Below are 26669 nucleotides of genomic sequence, written 5' to 3'. Positions count from 1 at the left end.
ATAATAATAATAATAATAATAATAATAATAATAATAATAATAAATCAATAAAATAATACTAATATTAATATTAATAATAATAAATCAATAAAATAATACTAATATTAATATTAATAATAATAAATCAATAAAATAATACTAATATTAATATTAATAATAATAATTTTAATAATAATGGAAATTATAATAATCTTAATATTAATATAAATAAATAAAAACATTTGCATGTATCAATCTTGGTATATACTTTGCCTAAAATTCTGTTGATAAACATTTAAGTCTATTTCAATGTCTACTGCACAGCTGTGTTGAACTACAGACCTCCAAGCAACATTTGTGTTTCAGTGACTCTACATTACTGCGCTAAGCTAACACATTCTGGCCATGAGGGAGACTCGGGCTCTAAGGAAGCAATAACCATGTCTTCTACTGGAGAGAGGCGGCGGTCTACGTGTTGACCTCTGAAGGAGCACAGAGGCCATCCATCACTCCTCCTGTCTGAGGTCTCTAAAGCTTCTGCATCTTACATAACAACAGCACCGAGGATGACCGTCTTAGGAGTTCTTGCCTGAGACCAAAACTTTTACAACTTGTCCTCATTCCAAGGCTAATGGTTCTTATAAGTTGTCTCCGTGGATGTGGGTCGTCAGTCTCCTCCAGCGGGTAGTAGTGGAGGGTATCAGTCACGTGGTTACATTACAACCTGGGAGATGCTTAAGCCAACTCCTTACTATACCAAGAGGCTCTCCTCGTCGGTAGTTCCCTAAACTTCCCAGCACGGATCTAGAACTATTATTTTCCTTCGGTTCTCTGCGTTAGTCTTAAGGATAGAGAGAAAAAACCCGAGAAGCGATCAAGTCCTTCTAGTCACTGAGGAAGAGAATCTGATCTCTTCTTGTTTACATCTGGTACTCTGCGCCGTATCCGTTCAGACCATCTCTCTTCAGCTGCCTCTTCCTGATGGTGTCCGTCGGGGCGTAGTTTGTCTTCCTGAGGAACTGTCTGAAGTTGTAAGGTCCGGTATCTTCTACCTCAACTTCAGCACCTCCTTGAGAACCTTGGGAGGCGGCGTCGTTTGACGTTCTAGGTTGATCTTGTTTGGGGGGCGTTGGCGCTGGTGTTCGAGGAGCTTGTCTTTTCGGGGGCACGGCGCCATTGGAGCGTAACATCTGTCTGAGCTCTGAGGCCGCCTGCATGTTGGTGGTGGATGTGGCGGGTCTTCCCCTGTGACAACGAGGTGACAGTTAACACCCATATACACAAGACAATGTAATAATGACACCCTTCAATAACATGGCTCTGATGTGGCCAGTACAAGAATCTATCAGAATCTACAGGACATCGGCGGGTCTCGACAAAAAATGGACTTGGGGACAAAAGGGTTTTCAATATTAACTCAGGCAGTATGTGGGATGCCGCCAGTGATCATGGACTTATGTTAGTTAGGTGTTGGAATAATAATAACATGACTTTAAGTGAACAATTATTCATCATCACAATATTCTCTGTTAACCAAACACGTGAACCCGCGAGGCGACACAGACTCTCCACACTACTCACTTCCACTCCGGGGGCGATACTCCCGCACCGACAGCCACCGCACCTTTCCACTGCCGCAGCTTCATCTCTTCGGTCTCTTCGTTGACCATATTCTGGGTCTTGAGTCCTTCCTTCACCTTCTTCACCTTCTCCTTCCTGAGGTCGACCTTAACGCCCGCGTTCTCTGCCGCTCTGGGTGAAGGGAGAAAATATTTGGTTCGTTAAAGCGAGAGGAACTTTGTAGATCCTAACTTGTGGTGGACACGATGATAAATATACATCACAATAATAAATGCTCGTGTAATATACTTTAGTAAGGTAATAAATAGAAGCTCTTAAATTCTATCAACAATTCACTAACACAACATTACAACTCAGACGCCAGGTAAAGCCACAATGCTCTACACAACTGCAACAGGACACAAGAAGCGTACGGAAGCCATAACGGGATACCCCTGATCCACTGCTACTACTGCTGGAGGTTGACCCCCACACTCACACAAGAGGGACAACACTGGCGTATACGAGGTGTCATACACAGGACGTCATCAGAGTCATATAAGGGCTGACTGATCACAGGTTGTCATGGTACTGTCACTGAGCTGCGTCATACTAACAGTGTAAATATGGTATCAGTTGTGTCCCAGGTGCGGTCTTTATGTAAGTCTTTGTGTATTTTTCCCATAGATAATTTCTCTATGACGATCTTAATAGGAATAAAGTGATGTTATTTTGTGGACACCTCCTCGTCCCCATCTGTGAGTCGGTGTCACTTGTCTGGCATGTGTCGTAATCAAGTCACGCGGATACAGATTCAGAACAGCATAAGTTTATAATCAAGTCCGTCACTAGCAGAGGTCGTCAGCATTAACATAGATGTGATGTATCATAAGGTGCAGCAGCCAGCCATGATCTCCTCACGGCGGTACAAACAGCTCCACGATGACTCAGTTAATACAAGGGAGAGAGAAAAGCGTATTAGAGACCCCAGTACAGACCCTGTGTAAGTTTAGCTTCTCTACAGTGGTGCCAACTACTCCGTCCCCCAGCTACTGTGAGGTGAACTAACCTCTGCCGCCCGCTCTGACGGTGGATTTTCGAGGCCAAGGGAGCATCCCACGGCGTTTCAGGGTTGTATTCCGGTGTAGGACTAGAAGGTGCCAGGAAGGGCGTTGTGTTAGTGGCATGCGAGACAAGGTCTTTAAAACAAGGAAAAAGGAGAAATACCATCTAAATGACTTCACCAGTTAGAGAGTAATGTTGCTTAGGTAGGGAAGTGGTTAGTCTAGTGGGCAGCTGAGAGTGCTCACTGCCTCAGGGGTAGAAGAAAACCTTTAGAAGAACATTGGTAATAACACAGATGCTTATAGTTGTCTACGTGAAGAGAAATAAGAGACACATGCACTGTATCATTGACCACTCTCAAGCTGTACTGGTAAATGTATAATAATATCCCCGGAAACTTTAACCACGAGAGAGAACTTCCTTGGGCCAGACCACCGTCCTCCCTCACTGTGTGTTATATTAGTCGTCACATATAGGCTAACATTGGACCTCCATTTAGTTCTGTTGTTTTACATAGACAATTAAGGTGACTATATAATTTATGTATGTTCTCTAGGTAATAAAATGTTCTATGTAATAATAACAGTGTTTTTCTTTGTCTAAAATTAATACAATGACATAGAAACACATCACTTGTGAAATAAGAGTGGTACTTAACACAACCTAACCAAATCTTAACTTATGCCAATCTAATGTAACCTAACCTAACCCATTCTAACTTAGAATAGATTAGGTAAGATTAGGCCCTCGTGTTAGGTTAGGTTAGGTCAGGTTACAATAAATTAAGTTAGATTTTGTTAGGTAAAGTTAGGTTCCACTCCAATTTCTCAAGTGACGTGTTTCTATTCCGTTGTATTCATTTTTCAGGGGTGTTGGTGGAACGGCGTTGACGTCTATCTCTCACCAAATTATCAAGGGTTCGAATCTCAGCCCAGACACACGTGAGAAGGGTGTTATCTAGTGTGACCCTCCCAAACACCACACGAGTCCGATACAGGAGTCCTATACAAACTCCTTTTCTTCATAAACCAAAGGACTTTTACCTAAGATAGATCCTCTCTAAGAACTTCCTCCCCTGTTCATAATCCTTTCCTTATCAAATAACTAAATTCCTTCTGCAATGCCAATAACATCTTTACAGACTCCCAGTTTGGATTTAGAGCTAGAAGGTCGACTGAGAGTGCTCTGCTATCCTTTACTAATGACATCTTAAATTCCTTTGATGACAGTCAATTCACAGTCGGTATATTTTGGACCTCTATAAAGCCTTCGATACTGTCGACCATACCATCCTCCTTTCAAAGCTTGAACATTACGGCGTTAGGGGCCTGTCCCACAATTGGTTTACCTCATATCTGTCCAACAGGATGCAGTGTGTCTGCTATAATCACCAATCTGACTCCTCGCCAATCTTGTATGGAGTCCCCCAAGGTTCCATTCTCTGTCCAATACTGTTTTTTGTTGTACATAAACGACATACTCCACGCCAGCTCACTCATAAAATACAATTTATATGCAGACGATAGTAATCTCTATGCCAGCAACTCAGACCTCCATTCCTTGATGAGAACTATGAACACTGAATTAACTAAAGTCAGGACCTGGGTAATACGTAATAAACTGACCTTAAACCTTGAGAAAACCCACTACACGATCTTTCACAGAAGAAAAAACTTACCCCCAGACTTGGACCCCCTGTACCTTGGAAATACAGTCCTCAAACGCAAACAAAATACTAAATTCCTCGGAGTTATTGTTGATGAGAAACTTAACTGGAGAAACCACATACACGTCATTCACAGTAAAGTCAATAAAGAGTGCGGTATCATGTATCACACTCGACAGTCACTCACTCTCTCAGCAATGAAAGAAATCTGTCATGATCTTGTTTACCAACACCTGATACACTGTCACACACTATGGGGGAGCCTCTGGTTCTTCAAAAACACAATCTCTGGTTACTGCACAAAAGAGAGTTGTATGGACAATGATCTCTTTGAAAAACAGATCACACACACGAGAAATTTGCTATATTGAAAATTTTAAAATTCGAGGATATTAACACCTACTGCTGTGCCCTCTTTGTTTACAAATCTAATAATCACTTGCTTGACAATAATTATTTCCAGTTCCGAAATAATCAGAGATACAATTTAAGGCACCCAGAGCTACTAAGACCACCCCCCATGCGCTCCTCTCAGTCCCAGACCTCCATAAAAAATCATGGTGTGAAGGTGTGGAACAACTTACCCCCACCCTTCCGAGCAAAGACTACGCTCCCTTCCTTTAAATCATCTCTTAAAAAATATCTATTGCCTGATTATTACTGTACAGCCCATCTTGTACTGCTCCCCCATTATACTTACGTTTTTAAATTCCACTGTAATTTATGTATAAAAAATAAATAAAAATAGATATATAACGAAGTGATAACCGAGGTAACATGTTCTTATCACCACCATGCTATTGCACTATTCCAGATGATACTAAATGTTACATAATACTTCCTTGACATAAATGTATAGTATATATCAGGTGCCTCAAAGAGAGCTCAGGTCCTCAACTGGCTCAGCCATGTTAATATTGTTATTATTATCCACTCTGTATCTGTGTTTTTAACGCTAAATAAACTGTTTCACTCCAATTCACACATCATCTCGTTTTAAGGGAGATGATCGACCTGTTACCCCACGCTTTATATCTGCCAAGACGAGGAACCGCCTGGTGGGGGATCCAGCTGCCTCACCTGCGCATCTCCTCCTGCAGGAAGTCATAGTAGTTGGACACACTATCGTCAGTAGAGGTGATCTTGATAAGCGGCCGAGTGTTGCCGCTGCCAGGCTGAGGGGAGAGGAAGACGATAACACAACACTGACATACATAACAAACAAAGAAGTAAATATGTATCGTTATATTCTTGTTTAACTCATTACTGTCAGTCATTAATGTGGTACAAGCTAAGACAATATTCTTGTATATATCTTCAGCTGCATCAGTCAGCTTTATGTGTGTCATTCCTTAATGTCACTCTGGGAAAAAGTTCTTCTCGACCCTCGGCTCGCTCACTCCTCAGGCTCCTTACTACTATACTACTCTCTCTCTCTCTCTCTCTCACCGGCTGGGGCGCTGCTCTCTTCCTCTGCTCATTTATCACTTGAGGAATATGATCGAAGCCTCTAGGACGTATGTAGTCTTTGTCAGGGGTCGTGACCTCCTCCAGACGCACCCCAGCCTTGTGACGCCTCAGGAACTTGTGTGTCTCTTGGTTCGACATGTGTACCTGTAGTGATGATGGCAGGTAATGTACAGGTGGTCAGGTGTGGGCAGGTAATGTACAGGTGGTCAGGTGAGGGCAGGTAATGTACAGGTGGTCAGGTGAGGGCAGGTAATGTACAGGTGGTCAGGTGTGGGCAGGTAATGTACAGGTGGTCAGGTGTGGGCAGGTAATGTACGGGTGGTCAGATGAGGGCAGGTAATGTACAGGTGGTCAGGTGTGGGCAGGTAATTACAGGTGGTCAGGTGAGGGCAGGTAATGTACAGGTGGTCAGGTGTGGGCAGGTAATGTGGTGGTCAGGTGAGGCAGGTAATGTACAGGTGGTCAGGTGTGGGCAGGTAATGTACAAGTGACCAGGTGTGGGCAGGTAATGTACAAGTGACCAGGTGTGGGCAGGTAATGTACAGGTGGTCAGGTGAGGGCAGGTAATGTACATGTGGTCAGGTGTGGGCAGGTAATGTACAGGTGGTCAGGTGAGGGCAGGTAATGTACAGGTGATCTACTGTTTACCATTGTATCTACAGTATACCTACACTGTCTATACACATACTGAGTCAATCTAAACCCGTATGATGATTTTACTGAATGAATATAATATCGTTTAAAAAAAATAACATACAGTATAAGAGAAACTAGTATTTTTTTTCATTAATTGGGAGAAAATACAAGTAAAAAACCCAACACCAAGGAAAAAGAGGAAATTTTGAAGAGAAAGAAAGGAAGATATCATTGACTTTTCTATTAGTTATGAGGAAAATAAACACCATCACAGGGTAATTAAACATTATCTTCCAAAACACACATAAAATTTCCAAAACAGCCTTAAATAATCAATTACGTTATTTTGTTTTTACATAATGAGCTAAAATAAAGCAAAAACTCACTAACTTCAACTAATTAATCCACTATAACTTCCTTCTTATAGTTTACAAAGAGAGTATCATAGAAAACAAAAACTATCACAAAACAGAGAAAACGAATATATTTTAAGGGTAACTCATATATTCCTTACATTCTGGGAAAACATGATGAGACTGGTCATTCTCTTGCTGTTCGTGTATCGTCCGAGCTCTTCGTTGGTGGCTGCTTCAGTCCGCTTCTTCTTCTTATGTCTACCCCAGAACTTCTGAATCACCAGCGCTGCTTCATCTGGTGATAGTCCCTCTGCCTGTAAGGAGTGAGTGAGTGAGTGAGTGAGTGAGTGCTGGATGTTTGAACTCAAATTCTGGAACAGGGTGGCAATATGAACAATATATACCTGGACTTTGCCAAGGCTATCGACAGCGTTGCCCATAAGAAGCTAAAAATTAAACTGGAAGGGTAAGGGATGCGGGGAAGAGTGGTGTCCTAGTATGGATCAGAGACATTTTTCATGACTACTACCACAATCACTCCTACCAACTACAATCACAATTACTACTACCACCAATCACAATTACTACTACCACCAACCACAATCACCACCACCACCAACCACAATAGCCACCACCAACCACAATCACCATAACCACAATCTTACCTCCAAGGCTTTTGACGCTTCTTCGGGGTTGTCGATATGTTTCTCCACCAATTTCTTGAGTCTCTCCTCCAACACTGGTCCCCATTCCTGCCTCACCATGTGTCCGCGGTAGTCTGTGGGTAGTGAGGGAGAGGTGAGGGAGAGATACAGAGGTGAGGTAGGGAGGGATGGAAGGAAAGGTGATGGATGATGGAAGGAAGTAGTTGTGAGGGAGGGAAGGAGAGGTGAGGGAGAGAGGAAGAAGAGTTGAAGCAGAAAAGCAGAGGTGAGGAAGGGATGGAGAGAGGAAGAAAGGGGGAAGAAGACGAACAAATGTAGAGAAGAAATACAGAAACTGGCAAAAATAACTCAAATAACAAGATAAAGTGAATAACAGAGATAATAACAGTACACATAACACTAGACTACACATGTAACAGCTGTAATAGCCAACAAGACTCTCTTAACAAACGAATGAAGTATTACAGATATACGGAAGAGTTCTCCAGGGGTCAGTCACAGGTGTTCTGTCATTAACACCTGTACTAGGAGATGCACGATTAACCCCGGTACAGGTAGAATGATACAGGTTCAAGGATTACATTCTGCATGAAACAGGCTGCCGGTTTACAGTTAACAGGATACAGACTCGGCAGGCTTGGTATAGAGTAGAATGATCATTACAGGTCCATCAGGTTACAGGTTGGGTAGGCTGGGATGTACAGTGAAATCTTGTTACAGTTCTTGGTGGCAACATGCTGTGCTGTAGACTGTAAGCTCAGGCGGCTGCAGGATCAACAAGAGGCTCCGTCTGGCATGCAGTTTGGTCCAGAAGCATATCAAGATCTTCAGTAAATCGTCTTATAACTTTCCAAAGGTCTTTTAGTCCTATTCATCATCACTACTGGTTCATCAGGCAACACAGTCTTACAATACGTCACTACAGGTACAGTAAATTACAGTTTCAGTAAATTACAGTTTCAATAAATTACAGTTTCAGTAAATTACAGTTTCAGTAAATTACAGTTTCAGCAAGTTATAGTTTCAGAAAGTTACAGTTTCAGCAAGTTACAGTTTCAGCAAGTTACAGTTTCAGCAAGTTACAGTTTCAAGTGGTTCGTGGAGAGCCAGCAAATGTCTGTAATATATCTGGTTCTGGTCAGTGTCACAAGGAGCTCGTGTCCTCCTCCTAAGACTATCTGAAGGAAAGTCCTACAATAGTCCTACAGGAGAATCTGAACACAAGACTGAATTCAATAATGTCCTGAAATATCCTGTAAGGGATAAGTCTACAGTTCAACAACACGACGGGAGAGGAGTCCTACAGGACACAGGTGGAATAATCTACAGGATAAGATGCACTGAAGGACGGGTCTTCCACCAGGGTCACTCGTACAGTTTCTAAAGGCAGGAGTCTACAGGGTGAAGGAGCACAACTGACAATGTTTCTACAGTCGTGGAAATCCTACAGACAGAAGCAGAAAGGTTTAAAGGATCTCCCTGTGGCTTCTCTTACAGGCTTGGATGATCAGGGCGGCTTCCTCCTTCGTCAGTTCCGAGGCATTTTTAACCTTGTGGTCGTCGGTGTGGTCCTGGGAGGCCACTTGATCAATGGAGGACTGTGCTCCGAGGGCCCCTATCATCTTGGCCTTCCCCCACTGACCTACAGGAAGTAACTGTACGCTGAGGGTGAAGCTGGATGGACTGGGCTTCTAGTGTCGAGGTCAGTGTAAAGATGTTTGATTATTGACACAGAGATTACATCCAGTCAACCCAATAGACGAATAAATGCATAAAAAAGTAATGAATTTATATGTTTATAAAAAGAAGCTATTAAAATAAATAATCTTTTTGCTGTTGGAAATATTGTATAATGTATTGTAGAGATATTCCATATATAAATGTTTTTGATTTTAACGATAACAGTGAATGACAAAAAAAAGTTACCCAACTAACATAAAGAAAATGGAGGAAAATGTAGATAAATTAGGATTATTACCAATGATAAACAGAATAAATAAACACAATGGTATAGGCTACTGTATAGAAGACACATGTCGTTACGTAATTCTAGAAATATTAATACAGGCAATAATATTTTAGGTGTATTTTGCATTTAGGAAAGAATTAGAGAATGAAAAAAAAATTCTTAAGTCTCGCTGGACAAAACTGAGTTTAATTTTAGTCTATGTGATTCATAAGAGCCTATGTTGACTCTGCTTGATTAAGAGTCTTATCTTAAGCTTTGTTGGGCTTTAGTGAGCCTTCCCATTGATTTAACTGGAGTCTTCACGTACCTGAGTCCTTGTGGATGAGTTTCCTCTTATCAGGTGGAGGGGGGGAGGGAGCCTTCATGGCAGGGGGGTGTCGGGCCTCCTCAGGAGTCTTCTTGGAGCACACTTCCTGGTACTTCTTCCTGATGATCCAGCCTCGGGTAAACCTATCGGCGGCACAGGTGTGTTGAAGGTGTTGACAGGTAGTTTTAGGTTAAGTACAGATATTCAAGGTATTTACAGGTGTATTCAGATCAGGTACAGGTTTTACATATGTTTTAGGGCAAATGCAGATAATTTCAGCACAAATACAGATAAAATAATGAAAATACTGGAGATTTAGGCTAAGTACAGATGTTTAAGGGCAATTCCTTGTATTTTTAGGACAAATACAGGTGGTAATGACAGGTGTGTTGAGGAGCAAAACGGTAAACTTAGGTGTTATGAAGGAAATACGTATGTTTTTAAGGCAGTTTAATATGAATGGGGGCAGTTACATCTCTCTCTCTCTCTCTCTCTCTCGTGGGTGGTAGGGACACTTACCTCTGCAGGGTGAGGACGGAGCGAGCTATTGCCCACTTCTGCTTCTGGTACCGAATTCTGGCCAGCCACATCCTGACGCACGCCTGAACCTGTATGATGCGTCGTATCTGTGGGAGGGGGTGGCGTTAATGATGTGGCGCTGGTGGTGAGGGTGTGGCACTGGTGTTCATGGGTGTGGTACTGGTGATGAGGGTGTGGTACTGGTGGTGAGGGTGTGGCACTGGAGTTGAGGATGTGGTAATGGTGTTAAGGGTGTGGCACTGGTGTTGTGGGTGTGGTGATGGTGTGAATGGGTGTGACACTCTGCTAAGTAATTGTCAAAGTTTATATACAGAATAATTAAACAAAACACAATAAGCTGAGAGCAAGAAGGGGATAAGATTAACACGTTAATCCCTGTTCTTACGACCGTATTCTCTCGAACAGGCTCTCTTGACTTGACTTCTGACCTGACATTCATTCTCCTCGTTAACCAACATGAACTCTGACCTGACCTTCTCATTAACGATTATGACCTCTGACCTGACCTTCTCATTAACTATTTTAACCACCTACCTGACCTTCTCATTAACTATTTTTAACCTCTGACCTGACCTTCTCATTAACTATTTTAACCTCTGACTTGACATAGTTAACTATCTTAACCTCTGACCTGACCTTCTCATTAACGATTATGACCTCTGACCTGACCTTCTCATTAACTATTTTAACCACCTACCTGACCTTCTCATTAACTATTTTTAACCTCTGACCTGACCTTCTCATTAACTATTTTAACCTCTGACTTGACATAGTTAACTATCTTAACCTCTGACCTGACCTCGTTAACTATCTTGACCTTTTGACCTCACCTGCTTCTCGTAGATCTTGGTGAGGTACTCAACATGGTAGTACTTGAGGAACACCTTAGTCTTGCCCAGCGCCCAGCCGTCCATCTTGAGTCGCAGCAGAAGGAGGCGACAGTTCTCCTTGGAGGCTGTGACTCTCTCGTCGAAGTTGAAGGCCAGGAAGCAATACCTGGAGGAGGAGGAGAAGTAGGATGATGAAGAGGAAGAGAAGGGAGGAAGAGGAGGAGGAGGAGGAGGATGATGAAGAGGAAGAGAAGGGAGGAAGAGGAGGAGGAGGATGATGAAGAGGAAGAGAAGGGAGGAAGAGGAGGAGGAGGATGATGAAGAGGAAGAGAAGGGAAGAGGAGAGGATGATGAGAGGAAGAGAAGGGAGGAAGAGGAGGAGGAGGATGATGAAGAGGAGGAGGAGGAGGAAGAGAAGGGATGAAGAGGAGGAGGAGGAGGAGGAGGAGGAGGATGAAGAGGAAGAGAAGGGAGGAGGAGGAGGAGGATGAATAGGAGCAGGATTGAAGACCAGTTGATTTATGGGGATATAGAGACAAGTTACTAATGGGGGTAGTGCTAATTAACCCCATAGAACCCATAAAACCATCAACCCATTAACTCATCAACTCATCAACCCACCAACCCACGAACCCATTAACCCACCAACCCACCAACCCCTTCCTGTGTTACTGTTAGATACTGAAGCTTCCCCTGACCCATTTCACATCACACCTGAGACAGAGGACAGGTATGGTGTTGTAATTAACCTGTTGTGTTATGAAGAGATGAACAGAATCAATTATTATCTCTATTTTAATCTTAATCCATACTCTCTCTCTCTCTCTCTCTCTCTCTCTCTCTCTCTCTCTCAATAGTAACAGAGACGAACACCAGCGCCATCTACTAACCTGCGTAGGAACTCAGCGAAGGGGATACGATGTGGGAAGCCGTGTTGCCTTATCCTCACTGTTTCCATGACGCCAGCGTACTTGAGCTGCCGTAGTACCTGGCAGGTGAGGGAGAGGTGATCAGTGACATACATAAATACATACATACATAAACGCACATGTTGAGTTATCTATGTAAAGGACTACACATAGACACACACATATAGCTTCACACACACATACACACACACACACACACGCAGTACCTTCTTCTTGTCGAAGCTGTTGGGCGCCTTCTCGTCGTTGGGCTTGATGCACCTGACGAAGTGAGGCGTCCCGTTCACCATCTTCTGCAGGAGATCCATGAGAGAGTACCTGAAGTATGTGGCCACCGTCTGCTGCGCCTTCGTCTGCGAGGCCAAACCGCGGCTGTCGTACTGCGTCTGGAGAGATAGAGGGAGGGTGAGAGGGAGAGGGAGAGGGAGAGGGAGAGGGAGGATAAGAGAGAGGGAGGTAGTGTGAGTGGGGTGCTGTAATAAGCCAGATTTTTCTTCTCTGATACAATGACTCTCACTTAAGGTTAGGTTAAGTTAGGTTAGGTTAGGTTAAGTTATGTTAGGCTATCTATCTATTTATCTATCTATCTATCTATCTATCTATCTAATATTTTCATCAGGTGTCCTAAAAGTTCTCTCCCCCCCCCTCCCCCCACAGTCTCCTGGTGGGGGGGAGGGAGGGTGGCTAGTGACCGCTCCAGTACTCACGCTGGTACTGCCAGAGGTGCTCTTGGCCTGTTTCTGCTTGGTGAGGGTGGCCCTGGGGGAGTTCTTAGGGGTGGCGTAGTAGAGGTTGCCCGTCTTAGTCAGCGGACACTGGAAGAGGTACCTGGCGGAGGCACAGAAGAAGGTGGTGACTGTGTTAGTTAGTGCATATGATCAGTTATAACAATTCATCTTAAATTTTATTCATCTTGTCCATCATTCTCCCTCACTCTTTCCTCATCACCTTCCATCTTCTCCTCACTATTCTCCCTCACTCTTTCCTCCTCACCTTCCTTCTTCTCCTCACTATTCTCCCTCACTCTTTCCTCCTCACCTTCCTTCTTCTCCTCACCACTCACCCTCACTCCCTTTATCATCTCTCACTCCTCCCTCATAAATCCCTCATTTCTCATCCTTCACCTTCCCTCCCTCACATGTCACCCCCACTCCTCTTTACCTCTCACCCCCTTGCTGTCTCACCCCTCCCTCACTCCCTCACCTCTCCATCACTCCCTCACCTCTCCCTCACCTGATAATATCGTGGGAACTCTGCCTCAGGAGTTGGATGACCTCAGTGGGGAGGAAGTTCTTGTTCTTCTCGAGGAACCGGTGAGTGTCATAGGCGACCCTCCCGGCGAAGTGGCGGATGGTGAAGTCATAACCCTGGGCCTTGGGCTTCATGTAGTACTGAGACTTGATGTTGTCGTGGAACTTCTCTGAGGACGAGACAGTGAGAGGAGGACTTAATTTGGTTTACTTTCTTGTTGTTAAATATATTACGTAATTAATGTTATGCACATATAGTAATGGTTGCCCCTCGTGTAACCAGGATGGCCGGCCCAAGGACCACCAAAGAGTGAATTTGTTTAAGGTGTAGAAGCTGTCGCCAACGCAACAACTACACCCTGAGTTAACGAGTTGCATGACCCAGTGTCAAGGAATAGTCTGAGAAGACCGGACAACTCGCCAACTGCACTGGCTAGCCATTACCCCGGAACACGATCCACTAATCGATTAACATCCAGGTTCCTAATTACTGCTGGGCTGACAGAGGCAAATGGCGTAAAGAAACTTGCCCATAGTTTCACCCTGCCCGGGGATCGAACCCGAGACGTGCTGACCATTACACCACAGGTCGCCATACATACAGACATAAACACGTTCATACACATACACTTATATTGTGCACATACATAAATATACACCTATACATGTATTGATACGTACACAGGTAAAAACACATACATACTATGCACGGTCATTAGTTATCACTTCAATACTACTACGAGCAAGTTCTCTGATGTCGTATTTCTTCATTTATCATTTATCTCATTCACACACACACACACACACACACACACACACACACACACACACACACACACACACACACACACACACACACACACACACACACACACACACACACACACACACACACACACACACACTTACCCACTAAGGACTGGTCCGTGGCCTTAGGGAAGCGACTCTCCTCGTCCAGCAGGGCCAAGAGACCCATCGGCTTGGCCAGAAACATGTCCAACACGGGCCGGTTGTCTGAGAACTCGATGATGTTCACCTGCGGGAAAGAGCAGGTGTTTCAGACAGGTGTTTACAGGTGCTAAGGAGGATTTATAGAGGTCTTAAACAGGTAAATAACAGGTGTTTATTGACAGGTGTTTGGGATTTTACAGGTGGTCTTAAACAAGTAAATGATAGGTGTTTGTTGACAGGTGTTTGGGGTTTGTTTGCAGGCGGTCTTAAACAGGTAACTGATAGGTGTTTGTTGACAGGTGTTTGGGGTTTGTTTATAAGTGGTCTTAAACAGGTAAATAACAGGTGTTTGTTGACAGGTGTTTGGGGTTTGTTTATAAGTGGTCTTAAACAGGTAAATGATAGGTGTTTGTTGACAGGTGTTTGGGGTTTGTTTATAAGTGGTCTTAAACAGGAAAATAACAGGTGTGTGTTGACAGGTGTTTGGGGTTTGTTTACATCAAGGGGACATCAGATCTGACAGGTAAGCGCTAAAAGGTATTTCATATCATTTTGAATTCATTTTCATTAACACAAAACCTCAGTCCCACCCATAATCCACCACGCCCAAACTACACCCATACCACCACCACACCAACCACCACATCCATACCACCACCACACCCACACTACACTACACCCACACAACCATTTTACCCACACAACCACTGCACCACAAAAACACCACCAAACCACTACACCCACACAACCACTACACCCACATCCATACAACCGCTGTACCCACCACCACAACCACACCACCAAACCATCACACCACTACTACACCCACACAATCACCATACCCATCCCACCCCACACCCCACACCCAAACCTCCACACCCCACCCCACCCCACCCCACCCCACCTCACCTCAATACCCTCGGACATATATTCTTGCTGCTCCCAGGTAAAGATGTGTTGGTTGAAGAAATATTGGATCTGTTCGTTGGCGATGTTGATACACAGCTGTTCGAAGGAGTTCATTTCGAAGTTCTCAAAGCCGAAGATATCCAGGAGGCCCACTGCTATGCTCTCACCACTGCAATGTAATACGGTAGGTCAGGGTGTGTGTGGGGGAGGGGGAGCTAGCTAGTTAGATGTGAGAGAGAGAGAGAAAGAGAGAGAGAGACTGAGAGTAACAATAGAGAGAGAGAAAGAGACACCCCCACCCACACTCACTAGACAATCCTGCAGAAGGAGAGGAGTCGATTGATGTTGTTGACGATCCAGTCGAACAGTCTCCCGTACATAGCCTTAGCCATGGCGTCCCTAGTGGAGATGGCTTCCTCCACCGTGTTGTTCCTCGTGATGATCTCCCCCTTCGTCACCACACTGTTCGACGTCAGCGCCTCCGTCAGATCTGCAGGGTCGATTCCCAGCAGCTCCGACACTGTGAACAAGAGGCAGGGAAGAGCGAACTTAGAGACGATAATAATGAAGTTAATTATCTACGTCATATTGTCTGTAACCTCGTCAGCGTCTTCGTCAGGAATCAGCCCTAAAGCGCCAATCACTCGTTAGATCAATAAATCACCAATAATCACAATAAAACACCAATCAAAATTAACATTATAGTTAAAAAATATATTATAAATAACTACTCACAGTTAAAGTTAAATTAAAGGGTTAAAAATCACCAATTAACATTCAAAATCACAATAAAAAACAACAACACCGATAATGACGCATCACCAAACCAAACGACGATTAACTTTACGTATTATCACCATCACCATCATCACCACCCCCTCCACACCACACCCCACCCCACCACACCACACCACACCACACCACACCCCACCACACCACACCACACCACACCACTACCATTATCCTCACCTATCTTAATCTGCTCGACATTCTTCACCGCCGCTTGCTCCATATTATCCTTGTCGATGGTCTGGTAGAAATCGACGTCTCCCAGGTTGATGATCGACGCCAGGATCCTGTACACTGAGTCGAGTTCATCATCACGGAAACCCAAGGACTTGAAGCCTTCCACCACCTTCTTGAACTGTGCCACGTTGGCCTGTAGAGAGAGAGGTGGATAGTGTGAGGTGGATAGTGAGAGGTGGATAGTATGAGGGGTGGATAGTGTGACGTGGATAGTGTGACGTGGATAGTGTGAGGTGGATAGTGAGAGGTGGATAGTGTGAGGGGTGGATAGTGTGAGGTGGTGGATAGTGTGAGGTAGGTAGATAGTGTGAGGATAGTGTGACGTGGATAGTGAAAGGTGGATAGTGTGAGGTGGTGGATAGTGTGAAGTGATAGTGTGGAGGTGTGGGAAGGTGAGGTGGATAGTGAGGTGGTGGATAGTGTGAGGTGGTGAGAAGAAGGTGGATAGTGTGAGAGGTGGTGGATAGTGTGAGGTGGGATAGTGTGGTGGTGGATATGTGTGGTGGATAGTGTGAGGTGGTGGATAGTGTGGTGGTGGATAGTGTGAAGGGTGGATAGTGTGGTGGATAGTGAGAGGTGGATAGTGTGAGGTGGTGGATAGTGTGAGGTGGTGGATAGTGTGAGATGGGTGGTGGGTGGATAGTGTGAGGGTGGATGGTGTGAGGGTGGATAGTGAGGGATGGTGGTGGATAGTGTGATGGGTGGATAGTGTGAGGGTGGATAGTGAGGGTGGTGAATAGTGTGGGGTGGATGTGGGGTGGATGTGGGGGGGTGGATGTGTGAGGATGTGTGTGGATGGTGGGGTGGATGGTGTGAGGTGGATGGTGTGTGGTGGATAGTGTGGTGGTGGATGTGTGGTGGTGGATAGTGTGGGGTGGATAGTGTGAGGTGGATGGTGAGGTGGATGGTGTGGGGTGGATGGTGGGTGGATGGTGTGAGATGGGTAGTGAGAGGTGGATAGTGTGAGGGGTGGATAGTGTGGGGGTGGATAGTGAGAGGTGGATAGTGTGAGATGGATAGTGAGAGGTGGATAATGTGAGGGGTGGATAGTGAGAGGTGGATAGTGTGATGCGTGGATAGTGTGATGGGTGGATAGTGTGAGGGGTGGATAGTGAGAGGTGGTGGATAGTGTGAGGGCTGGATAGTGAGGGGTGGATAGTGTGAGGAGTGAATAGCGTGAGGAGTAGATACTATGAGGTGGATAGTAAAAGAGGTGGATAGATATAAGTTATCTTTATCATTTATTCCCCCTACTCTCTCCCTTCCATGACCTCCCTTCCCTCCTACACCCTCTTTCCCCTCCTACATCCACCATTCGATCCCTCTCCCTCCCACACCCCCCACTCCTTCCCACCCCCCACTCCCCCTCCTTCCCTCCCTCACCTCACTCTTGCTCTTGCTCCAGTTGGCTCCTGAGAGGTAGTGGTGTTTGTCCCTCTTATTCTTGTCGAGGCAGTACTGAAGCAACTTGTCCTCTGCCTCTAGGCCATCGTGCAGGTAATAGAAAATGTGGAAGTTCTGCTCCCCTCTGTAAGATATGGGAGAGTGAGTGAGAGTGTGTGAGAGTGAGTGAGAGTGTGGGAGAGTGAGTGAGAGTGTGTGAGTGTGTGAGAGTGAGTGAGTGTGTGAGAGTGAGTGAGTGTGTGTGAGTGTGTGAGTGGGAGTGGATGAGAGTGTGTGGGGGTGTGTAAGAGTGTGTGTGGGTGTGTGAGAGTGTGTGTGTGTGAGAGTGTCTGGGTGTGGGAGAGTGTGTGAGTGCGTGTGAGAGTGTGTGAGAGTTGGATAGAGTGTGTGGATGAGTGAGTGAGAGACATACAGTAAAGAGACATATACAAAACAAACAAACCAAAACAATAGAGATGAACTTAACAAAAACAAAAATAAAAAAATAAAATAATAAGAAAATAATCCACTTAAAAATATAACCAATAAACAGGACAATAAAAACAAAAGAATAACAAGAAAAAAAACAAAAACCAAACAGAAACCAACACTAACAGAGGAACAACCTGCAGAAGGAAGACCTCAACTTACTCAGCCTGATGGACGACGCGGGACTGTTCCAAGAGGTAAACAGAGATCTTAGCGCCCGTCACCTTCCCCAGACGAGTGTACGTTAGCTCCAGATATTTGCCAAACCTGGAGGAGTTATCGTTAATCCCCGTTTTAGCATTACCGAAGGACTCCATGATGGGATTTACCTGCAGGATCTTGTCTTCTAGGTTCCTGTTAGGTGCCTGTAGGAGGAGAGGATGATGGAGATGAGAGGTGGAGAGGTGGAGAGGTGAGGTAGGATAAGGTGAGAATTGGAGGTGTTGGTATAGTTACTGTGATATAAGGAACACTACTGTTACTGTGATATAAGGAACACTACTGTTACTGTGATATAAGGAACACTATTGCTACTGTTACTGTGACATAAGGAACACTATTGCTACTGTTACTGTGATATAAGGAACACTATTGCTACTGTTACTGTGATATAAGGAACACTATTGCTACTGTTACTGTGATATAAGGAACACTATTGCTACTGTTACTGTGATATAAGGAACACTATACACCCTCTAGCCACCCCTTTACCTTGCCCAGGGTGACGAGTTGCTTAAGTAGAAAGTTTGCACTCTCCGTCTTGCCAGCGCCAGACTCGCCAGATATCACGATACACTGTTGTTGTTTTTGATGTAACATGTTGTGGTAGGCGTTGTCTGCCATGGCGAAGATGTGGGGAGGGTTCTCACTCTTCACCATCCCCCGGTGTAAACGAGACTCCTGCAGAAGGCGTCGAAGAATATGATATTAGACGTGAAGTATAATCTTTCGAGGTTTATAGACAAACTTGACGTATAGTACTTAATAAATTGATATATATATATATATATATATATATATATATATATATATATATATATATATATATATATATATATATATATATATATATATAGAAAGCCTAAAAGACAATTAATTTAAACTAAGTCTACGAAAATTTCTCAAACCCCCCCCCCCCAAAAAAATATAAACTACCATATGAATGTCTGTCTATCTGTGAAAATAATAACAATAGACTCTTGAGAAATTTAATATATGGGCCATCAATTTATCCCTATGCCTTTAATAGTGATTTAATAAAAATGATAATAAACACTCTGTCAGTATCTGTGTCTGGTCAAGGAACACGAAGAAAATTGTACCCAAAAGAGTTACATCATAAATGTGGACTGACATACTGACAAACTGACAGAGTGATAGACTGACAAACTTACAAATTGACAAACTGACAGACTGACAGACTGACCTTATCACCATACACGCCGATCTCCCTGAAGGGATTGATTGCTATGAGGATGTCGCCCATGTATGTGTAGATCTGGTCAGTCTCGTAGCGTCGGCCGAGGTGGTCTACGATAACTTCCTGTAGGAGGCGAAGAAGGAGGAGGGCTTGTTAGTGGAGGGTATCTCTCTCTCTCTCTCTCTCTCTCTCTCTCTCTCTCTCTCTCTCTCTCTCTCTCTCAGTCTTTCCTCATTTTGTCTCTGTTCTCTTTTCTCTACCTCTGCCTATCTCTTTATTTCTCATTCAATCTCTATTTCCCATTCCCTTTCAAAATAAAGAGAGAGAGAGAGACACACACACACAAGCACCAACCCACACACACCCAATACACAATCACCACAACCCTCCCACACTGGAGTAAGCTACGCCAGACGAACCATCGATCGAAGCCTCATCTTACCTCAGACAGCTTCTCTAGACAGGCCAAGTCATCCATCCACAACGGGACTCTCTTGGTCTTCCTGTCAGCCTTCAGTGCCCCGCCCTTGATGGTGGTCTCGGGCTCCTTCTGTATGAGCTGGTTCTTCTTCCTCAGATCGTCCTGTAGCAGCGTGAGGGCGAGGCGCATCTGCAGGAGAAGGGAGATGTTATAAGGTTGGGATGTGTTGAAATGTGTTGGGATGTGTTGGGATGTGTTGGGATGTGTTGGGGTGTGTTGGGGGTGTGTTGGGATATGTTGTGATGTGTTGGGATGTGTTGTGATGTGTTGGGATGTGTTGTGGATGTGTTGGGGATTGTGTTGGGATGTGTTGGGATGTGTTGGGATGTGTTTGCAGGGGTGTGTTGGGGTGTGTTGGGTTGTGTTGGGATGTGTTGGGATGTGTTGGGATGTGTTGTGGTGTGTTGGGGGATGTGTTGGGATGTGTTGGGATGTGTTGGGATGTGTTGGGATGTGTTGGGATGTGTTGGGGTGTGTTGGGATGTGTTGTTGGGATGTGTGTTGTGGATGTGTGGGGATGTGTTGTGGATGTGTTGTGATGTGTTGGGATGTGTTGCAGGACGTGTTGGATGTGTTGGGATGTTGGGATGTGTTGTGGATGTGTTGGGGGTGTGTTGCAGGATGTGTTGTGGATGTGTTGGGGTGTGTTGGATGTGTTGTGGATGTGTTGCAGTTTGTACAGTGACCTATGTTTTTGGTTGAGTTTTTGGTGTTTTTAAAGCTTTTATTTGTTTCTTCGTCTTGTTCTTGTCATTGTTCTTGTTCGTCTTCTTCTTCGTCTACGTTATGTTCTTGTTCTTGTTCATGTTCTTGTTATTATTCTTGTTATTGTTCTTGTTCGTCTTCTTTGTTTACATATTCATTGTTTATTTGTTCATGTGTTTTTGTTTCTTTTGTTATTGTTTATCTCTCTCCTCACAGTCACGTGGCCTCCTGGACCTCATGATGTATCTTTGTTCTTTTACCTCACACTTCTCCATCACCTCTCCAACACCTCTCCACCACCTCTCCAACACACCTCCAACACCTCTCCACCCACCTCTCCAACACACCTCCTCTATCACCTCTCCAACACACCTCTCAACATCTCTCAATACCTCTCCACCACCTCTCTCACCCTCCTCCAACACACTTCTCCAACACCTCTCAATACACCTCTCCACCACCTCTATCACCTCTCCAACACACTTCTCAACACCTCTCAATACACCTCTCCACCTCTCTCCATCACCTCTCTATCACCCTCTCTCAACACACCTCTCAACACACCTCTCAACACTTCACCTCTCCTCACAAACTTCCCAATGCCTCGTTCCCACTCTCATCCCTCCTTGCTTCCTCCATCCTCATCCCTCAAACATTCCTTCCCACTCACTCCACCTCCCCTCCCCACTTCCTCACCTCCAACTCCCCAATCACTCCTCCCCACTCCCCTCCTCTTCTCCCCTCCTCCTCCCACTCCCTCCTCACCTCCAAACATTCCTCCCCACTCCCCTCCCTCCTCTCCCCCCTCCATCACCTCCTCTCCCCTCCCCCTCCCCTCTCCCCCACTCCCCTCCTTATCCTCCCCCCTCCCCTCACCTTATTTCCCCTCCCCTCCTTATCTCCCCCCACTCAATTATCTCCCCACTCCCTTACCTCCTCTCCCCCTCCCTCTTCCACATCTCCCCAAACACTCTTCCCCTCCCTCCTGCCTCCTCTCCCCACTCCCTCCCTTCAGCCCCTCCCTCACCTTATCCTCCCCCCACTCCCTCACATATCTCCCCTCCCTCACTTCATCTCCCCACTCCCTCACCTCCTCTCCCCACTCCCTCACCTTATCTCCCCACTCCCTGACCGCATTAGTACACACATTCCACCACTGCCATGCGTGTCGTCTCTCATTCAATAGCCAAAAAAAATAAACTTTTCCCACTATATTCAGACCACTTTCCAACCACTTTTTATCACTACTCCACCTTACCATCCTCCACCATTATCCCATCTCACCACCACCTCACCTCCTCGGGGTTATTGGGTACGGCCTTGATGAATGGGTGCTGGAGTAGTTCCTTGGCCCCGGCTCGTTGCTCGAAGTCCTTGACCAAACACTCGGAAATGAAGTCATTGAAGTCAAATGACCACTCCACCGGGCGTTCCAAAGTTGGTGGTGGATTTCTGGGGATCTGGAAGGGAAAGATTTGGTTAGGTTAGGTTTGGTTAGGTTTGGTTAGGTTTGGTTAGGTTTGGTTTGGTTAGGTTTGGTTAGGTTTGGTTAGGTTTGGTTAGGTTTGGTTTGGTTAGGTTAGGTTTGGTTAGGTTTGGTTAGGCTTCAGGGTTAACCTGGAATACTAATTAGCATTCTGGATCATCTGAGAAGCCAATTAGCTGTCTAGGTCAACAGGAGCGCTAAGTAAAGGTGTGTATATACCTGTAGCAAAGACTCTCATTACCTGTGAACCCAACTATAACACAAATTACCTGTCTGGACTACCTGGGACAATAATTAGCTTTCTCGATCACCTGGAAAGCTAGAATTACCTGTCTAGATAAACTGTAACAATATGTGGCACACTAATTAGCTCTCTGGGTCACCTGGAAAGCTAATTACCTGTGTGAAAGTATATGGAAAAATAGGTGGACCAATAATTAGCTCTCTTGATCACCTGGAAAGCTAAAATTACCTGTGTATGAACGTACCTGGAACAAGGCTCTCATCGGGTGTATCTCTGAGAGGGGAGGCTCGCCGTCAGCCAGCTCTATGGCCGTGATACCTAGAGACCACACATCACACCTCACGTCATAACTGTAGTCCAGCTGTTGTTCACACGCGATCACCTGAAGCCGGATTCATAGCGGATTAATTAAGTGGATTTACTCGGATTTGTTTTTCTTTAGGATTTACTAAATTAAGGATGATATATTTGTTTAACCTACTTATATCAAACACCCACCACGTGCACAAAACACCCACCACGTACATGAAACACCCACCACGTACACAAAACACCCACCACGTACACAAAACACACACCACGTACATGAAACACCCACCACGTACACAAAACACACACCACGTACATAAAACACCCACCACGTACCCACCACACCCACCACGTACCTCAGGAGCCATCCAATACGGAGTACCGACGGAAGTGTTACGGCGGCCCCAGGTGGAGGCCAGGTGAGAGCTGACACCGAAATCGACCAGCTTGATGTTACCGTGTTGGGTGAGAAGGATATTGTGACCCTTGATATCTCGGTGCATACACTTGTTCTGGTGTAGGTAAGCCATCGCCTGTATCCACCAACATCACCATCCGTCAGTAGTGTCAGCAGTAGCGTCAGCAGTAGCGCCAGCAGCAACATTAACGTCGTTAGTGTCAGCATCAACGTCAGCATCAACGTCAGCGTCAGTGAAAAGGTGAGATCGTTTTACATTAGAGATTAATATTATTTAGACAGGAGAGGAGGAGGAGGAGGGGGAAGGTTGAGAAAAAGAGAGGCTGGGAGAGTAGAAGGGAGGGACAGAGATACAAGGAGGGAGGGAGGGAAGGAAGAGAAAAGGAAAGGGAAGGAGGGGGGAAGGGAGGGAGGGAGGGAAGGAGGGGGAGGGAAAGAGGCAGCATTAGTCGGACTTCCTTCGTCTCTCCTCCAGTGTTTGCTTTTCACCTGCTTCCTCCTCCTCCCTCCTGTTTCCTCCTCCTTCCTCCTCCTACCTCCTCTCCTTCCTCACCTTCCTCCACACTCCTCATTTCCTGGTAACAACAACTTACAAAAACGTTAGAAACAACCTGAAAAATATATACCAGTAAAAAAAAAAATAATGAATCTTTTCTCACTCAAAATACAAAGTCTTTTGAAAATATAATGAAAGAAGAAAAATATCACCTCTCTCTCTCTCTCTCTCTCTCTCTGTCTCTCTCTCTCTCTCAGACGCATTATATACTCGTTATCGACAGGTATATTGGTCATTATACCTTTGTGACCTTTAACGAGCAGGACAAGACCACATTCCGACGTGACTACCCTGCCCTGACCTCACCTGCCATGGCCTCACCTGCCCTGGCTTTCTCCCGCCTCCCTGAGTGTCACTGGGTCAGTAGTACCCGTGTGGCAATACTTTGGTACTGGCACATGTGGAGAATTTCCTGATTCCTTCCGTGATATAAGAACATAAGGAGTCTGCAATTGAAAGGTTGGCCTGTGCATGGCAGCTCCTGTCGAGAGTTACTACCACTCTCTATCATCCATGAATCTATCTAGCCTCCTTTTAAAACTTTCCAGCGTTCCAGCATTTACTACAAAGTTGCTAAGCTTGTTCCACTCGTCAACCTCCCTATTTGTGAACCAGTTCCTTCATATCTCCCTCCTAAACCTAAACTTATTCAACTTAAATCTGTTGCTACGAGTCCTATCCTGCTCGGATATTATAAGAACTTTATCTATATCCCCTTTATTCATTCCTTTCACCCACTTAAATACTTCTATCATATCTCCCCGCACTCTTCGTCTTTCTGGGAATGCAAGTTTAGTTTCTTTAACCTATCTTGATATGGAAGGTTTCTAAGTCCCGGAATCATTTTCGTCATTCTTCGCTGCACCGACTCCAGTGAATTGATATCCATTCTATAATAAGGACACCAGAACTGAACCGCATAATGGAGGTGCGGCCTGACTAGCGGCCTGACTTACAAATTATATGGTATTATTGTAACAAGGAACAGCTTTTTATATACTTTTTCCTCTCTCTCTCTCTCTCTCTCTCTCTCTCACCACCACCACAGATGGAGGGAGAGGAACACCTACGTCAATAGTCTCCTTCAGAATGTACGCCAGCTGCTGCTCCGTCAGCCTCTGTCCCCGCCTGATGAGTGCTTGAACCAGGTCAGTCACCGACCCTCGAGGACACAGCTGTAAGGAACATAAGAACATAAGAATGGAGGAAACTGCAGCGGGCCTATCGGCCCATACTGGGCAGTCCCGTTTACACCCAACCCCTATTGCTCATATAAGCATCCAACCTATGTTTGAAGCTATCCAGCGTATTCGAGTTAATGATGATATTTGGTAACTTGTTCTACTCGTCCACTACTCTGTTTCCAAACCAGTGTTTACCTATTTCACGCCTAAATCTAAATTTGTCTTATTTAAAACCATTGTTACGAGTTCGCTCCTGGTTGGATAGTTTGAGTACCTTTGTAATGTCCCCTTTTGTTTAGCCCTGACTTCCACTTATACACCTCTATCAGGTCGCCCCTCGCTCTACGTCTCTCGGGAGAGAGTGAGAGTGAGTGAGGGAGAGAGTGAGGGGGAGGGAGAGAGTGAGGGGGAGGGAGAGGGTGAGGGGGCAGGAGAGAGTGAGTGGGAGGGAGAGTGTGAGGGGGCAGGAGAGAGTGAGATAGTGAGGGAAAGGTGGAAGGTGTGAGGGAGAGAAAGAGGGTTTAAATGAGGGAGTAAGGGAGGAAGAGTGAGGGAGTGAGGGATGGTGAATGAGGGGGTGATACTGTGAGAGAAAGGGAGATAAAGAGTGGGGGTGAGTGAAGGAAAAAGTGAGTGAGGGAAAGAGGGAAGTTGAGAATGAATAAGATCTATTTCTTTGTGTATGAACCTCTGTCCTACGTGGCAGTGATACCACCCTCAAGACCTGACTGAATTACTTACAATAGGCAAACTGTACTATAAGCTTTGTCAATAAATTTGTTAAACTAAAAAACTGCCCCTCCCCCCCTTTCTCCTCCTGCTTGCTTCCCTCTTCCCTTCCTCCTCCTCCTCCTTCTCCTCCTTACAGACCTTCCTCTTCCTCCTGCTTACTGCCCCTCCCCCTTTCTCCTCCTGCTCGCTTCCCCTTCCCTTCCTCCTCCTCCTCCTCCTCCTCCGTATCCTCCTTCTGCTTACTGATCTTTCCTCTTCCTCCTGCTTACTGCCCCTCCCCCCTTTCTCCTCCTGCTCGCTTCCCTCTTCCTTCCTCCTCTTTCTCCTCCTCTTCTGCTTACTGATCTTTCCTCTTCCTCCTGCTTACTGCCCCTCCCTTTCTCCTCCTCCTGCTCGCTTCCCTCTTCCCTTCCTCCTCCCTCCTCCTCCTCCTCCTCCTCCTCCTCCTATCCTCCTTCTGCTTACTGATCTTTCCCTCTTCCTCCTGCTTACTGCCCTCCCCTTTCTCCTCCTGCTTGCTTCCCTCTTCCCTTCCTCCTCCTCCTCCTCCTTCTCCTTCTGCTTACTGATCTTTCCTCTTCCTCCTGCTTACTGCCCATCCCCCCCTTTCTCCTCCTTGCTTGCTGCCCTCCTCCCCCTTTCCTTGCGAGTTACCCCATCCTCCTCCTCCCCCTCCTCCTCCTCCTCCTTACCTCCATGGCGAGCCAGGCCTGGTCTCCTCTTGCTTGACGCCCTTCTTGAAGAATATGCCGTGGAAGGCTGGCAGGTTAGGGTGGAGGCTGAGGTCCCGGAGGATGAGATACTCCTCCTCGATCTCTTCCAGGTTCTCCCGATGTTCTCCATGATCTTGATAGCCACCTGGGTATCTGAAGGAGTAGGAGATATTAGTGTTGGAGACGTTAGTAGTGTAGGAGATATGGATGTAGGATTTCTCTCTCTCTCTCTCTCTCTCTCTCTCTCTCTCTCTACCTTAACAGAGTCTGTTGGGGACAAAAAAAAAAAAAAAAAAAAAAAAATATATATATATATATATATATGCTGATAACCAAATGAAAGAAAAACACGAAGTTCCCAAGCGTTTCGTGTAATTCACATCTTCAGGGGTGAGTACAGGCATGCTCACCCTGAGTAATTACAACTTGTTGTTCTTCTTTCAT

At 45.3% G+C, this 26669-nt stretch overlaps 1 protein-coding gene across 1 annotated transcript; it reads right to left on the bottom strand.

Annotated features, from left to right (window-relative positions):
• Window positions 1–167: 167 nt before the first annotated feature.
• On the bottom strand, window positions 168–26669 carry LOC121859773 (myosin-IIIb-like). The gene is given in 32 exon segments (XM_042356761.1): window positions 168–1224; window positions 1561–1731; window positions 2609–2689; window positions 5351–5445; window positions 5720–5884; window positions 6891–7046; window positions 7398–7510; window positions 8893–9039; window positions 9674–9816; window positions 10193–10299; window positions 11044–11209; window positions 11934–12031; window positions 12179–12355; window positions 12677–12797; window positions 13203–13389; window positions 14129–14255; window positions 15080–15248; window positions 15389–15599; window positions 16049–16238; window positions 17489–17633; window positions 18140–18342; window positions 18689–18877; window positions 19404–19520; window positions 19840–20007; window positions 21879–22043; window positions 22558–22695; window positions 22979–23155; window positions 24667–24771; window positions 26205–26230; window positions 26233–26343; window positions 26346–26378; window positions 26636–26669. Coding segments are annotated over 32 exon segments (4560 nt in total). The 3' UTR covers window positions 168–899.

Source organism: Homarus americanus, unplaced genomic scaffold (genome assembly GCF_018991925.1).
Source record: "Homarus americanus isolate GMGI-L3 unplaced genomic scaffold, GMGI_Hamer_2.0 scaffold27231, whole genome shotgun sequence".
NCBI lineage: Eukaryota > Metazoa > Arthropoda > Malacostraca > Decapoda > Nephropidae > Homarus > Homarus americanus.
Note: the sequence above shows the minus strand (reverse complement) of the source record. Positions and strands in the feature narration are given on the sequence as shown.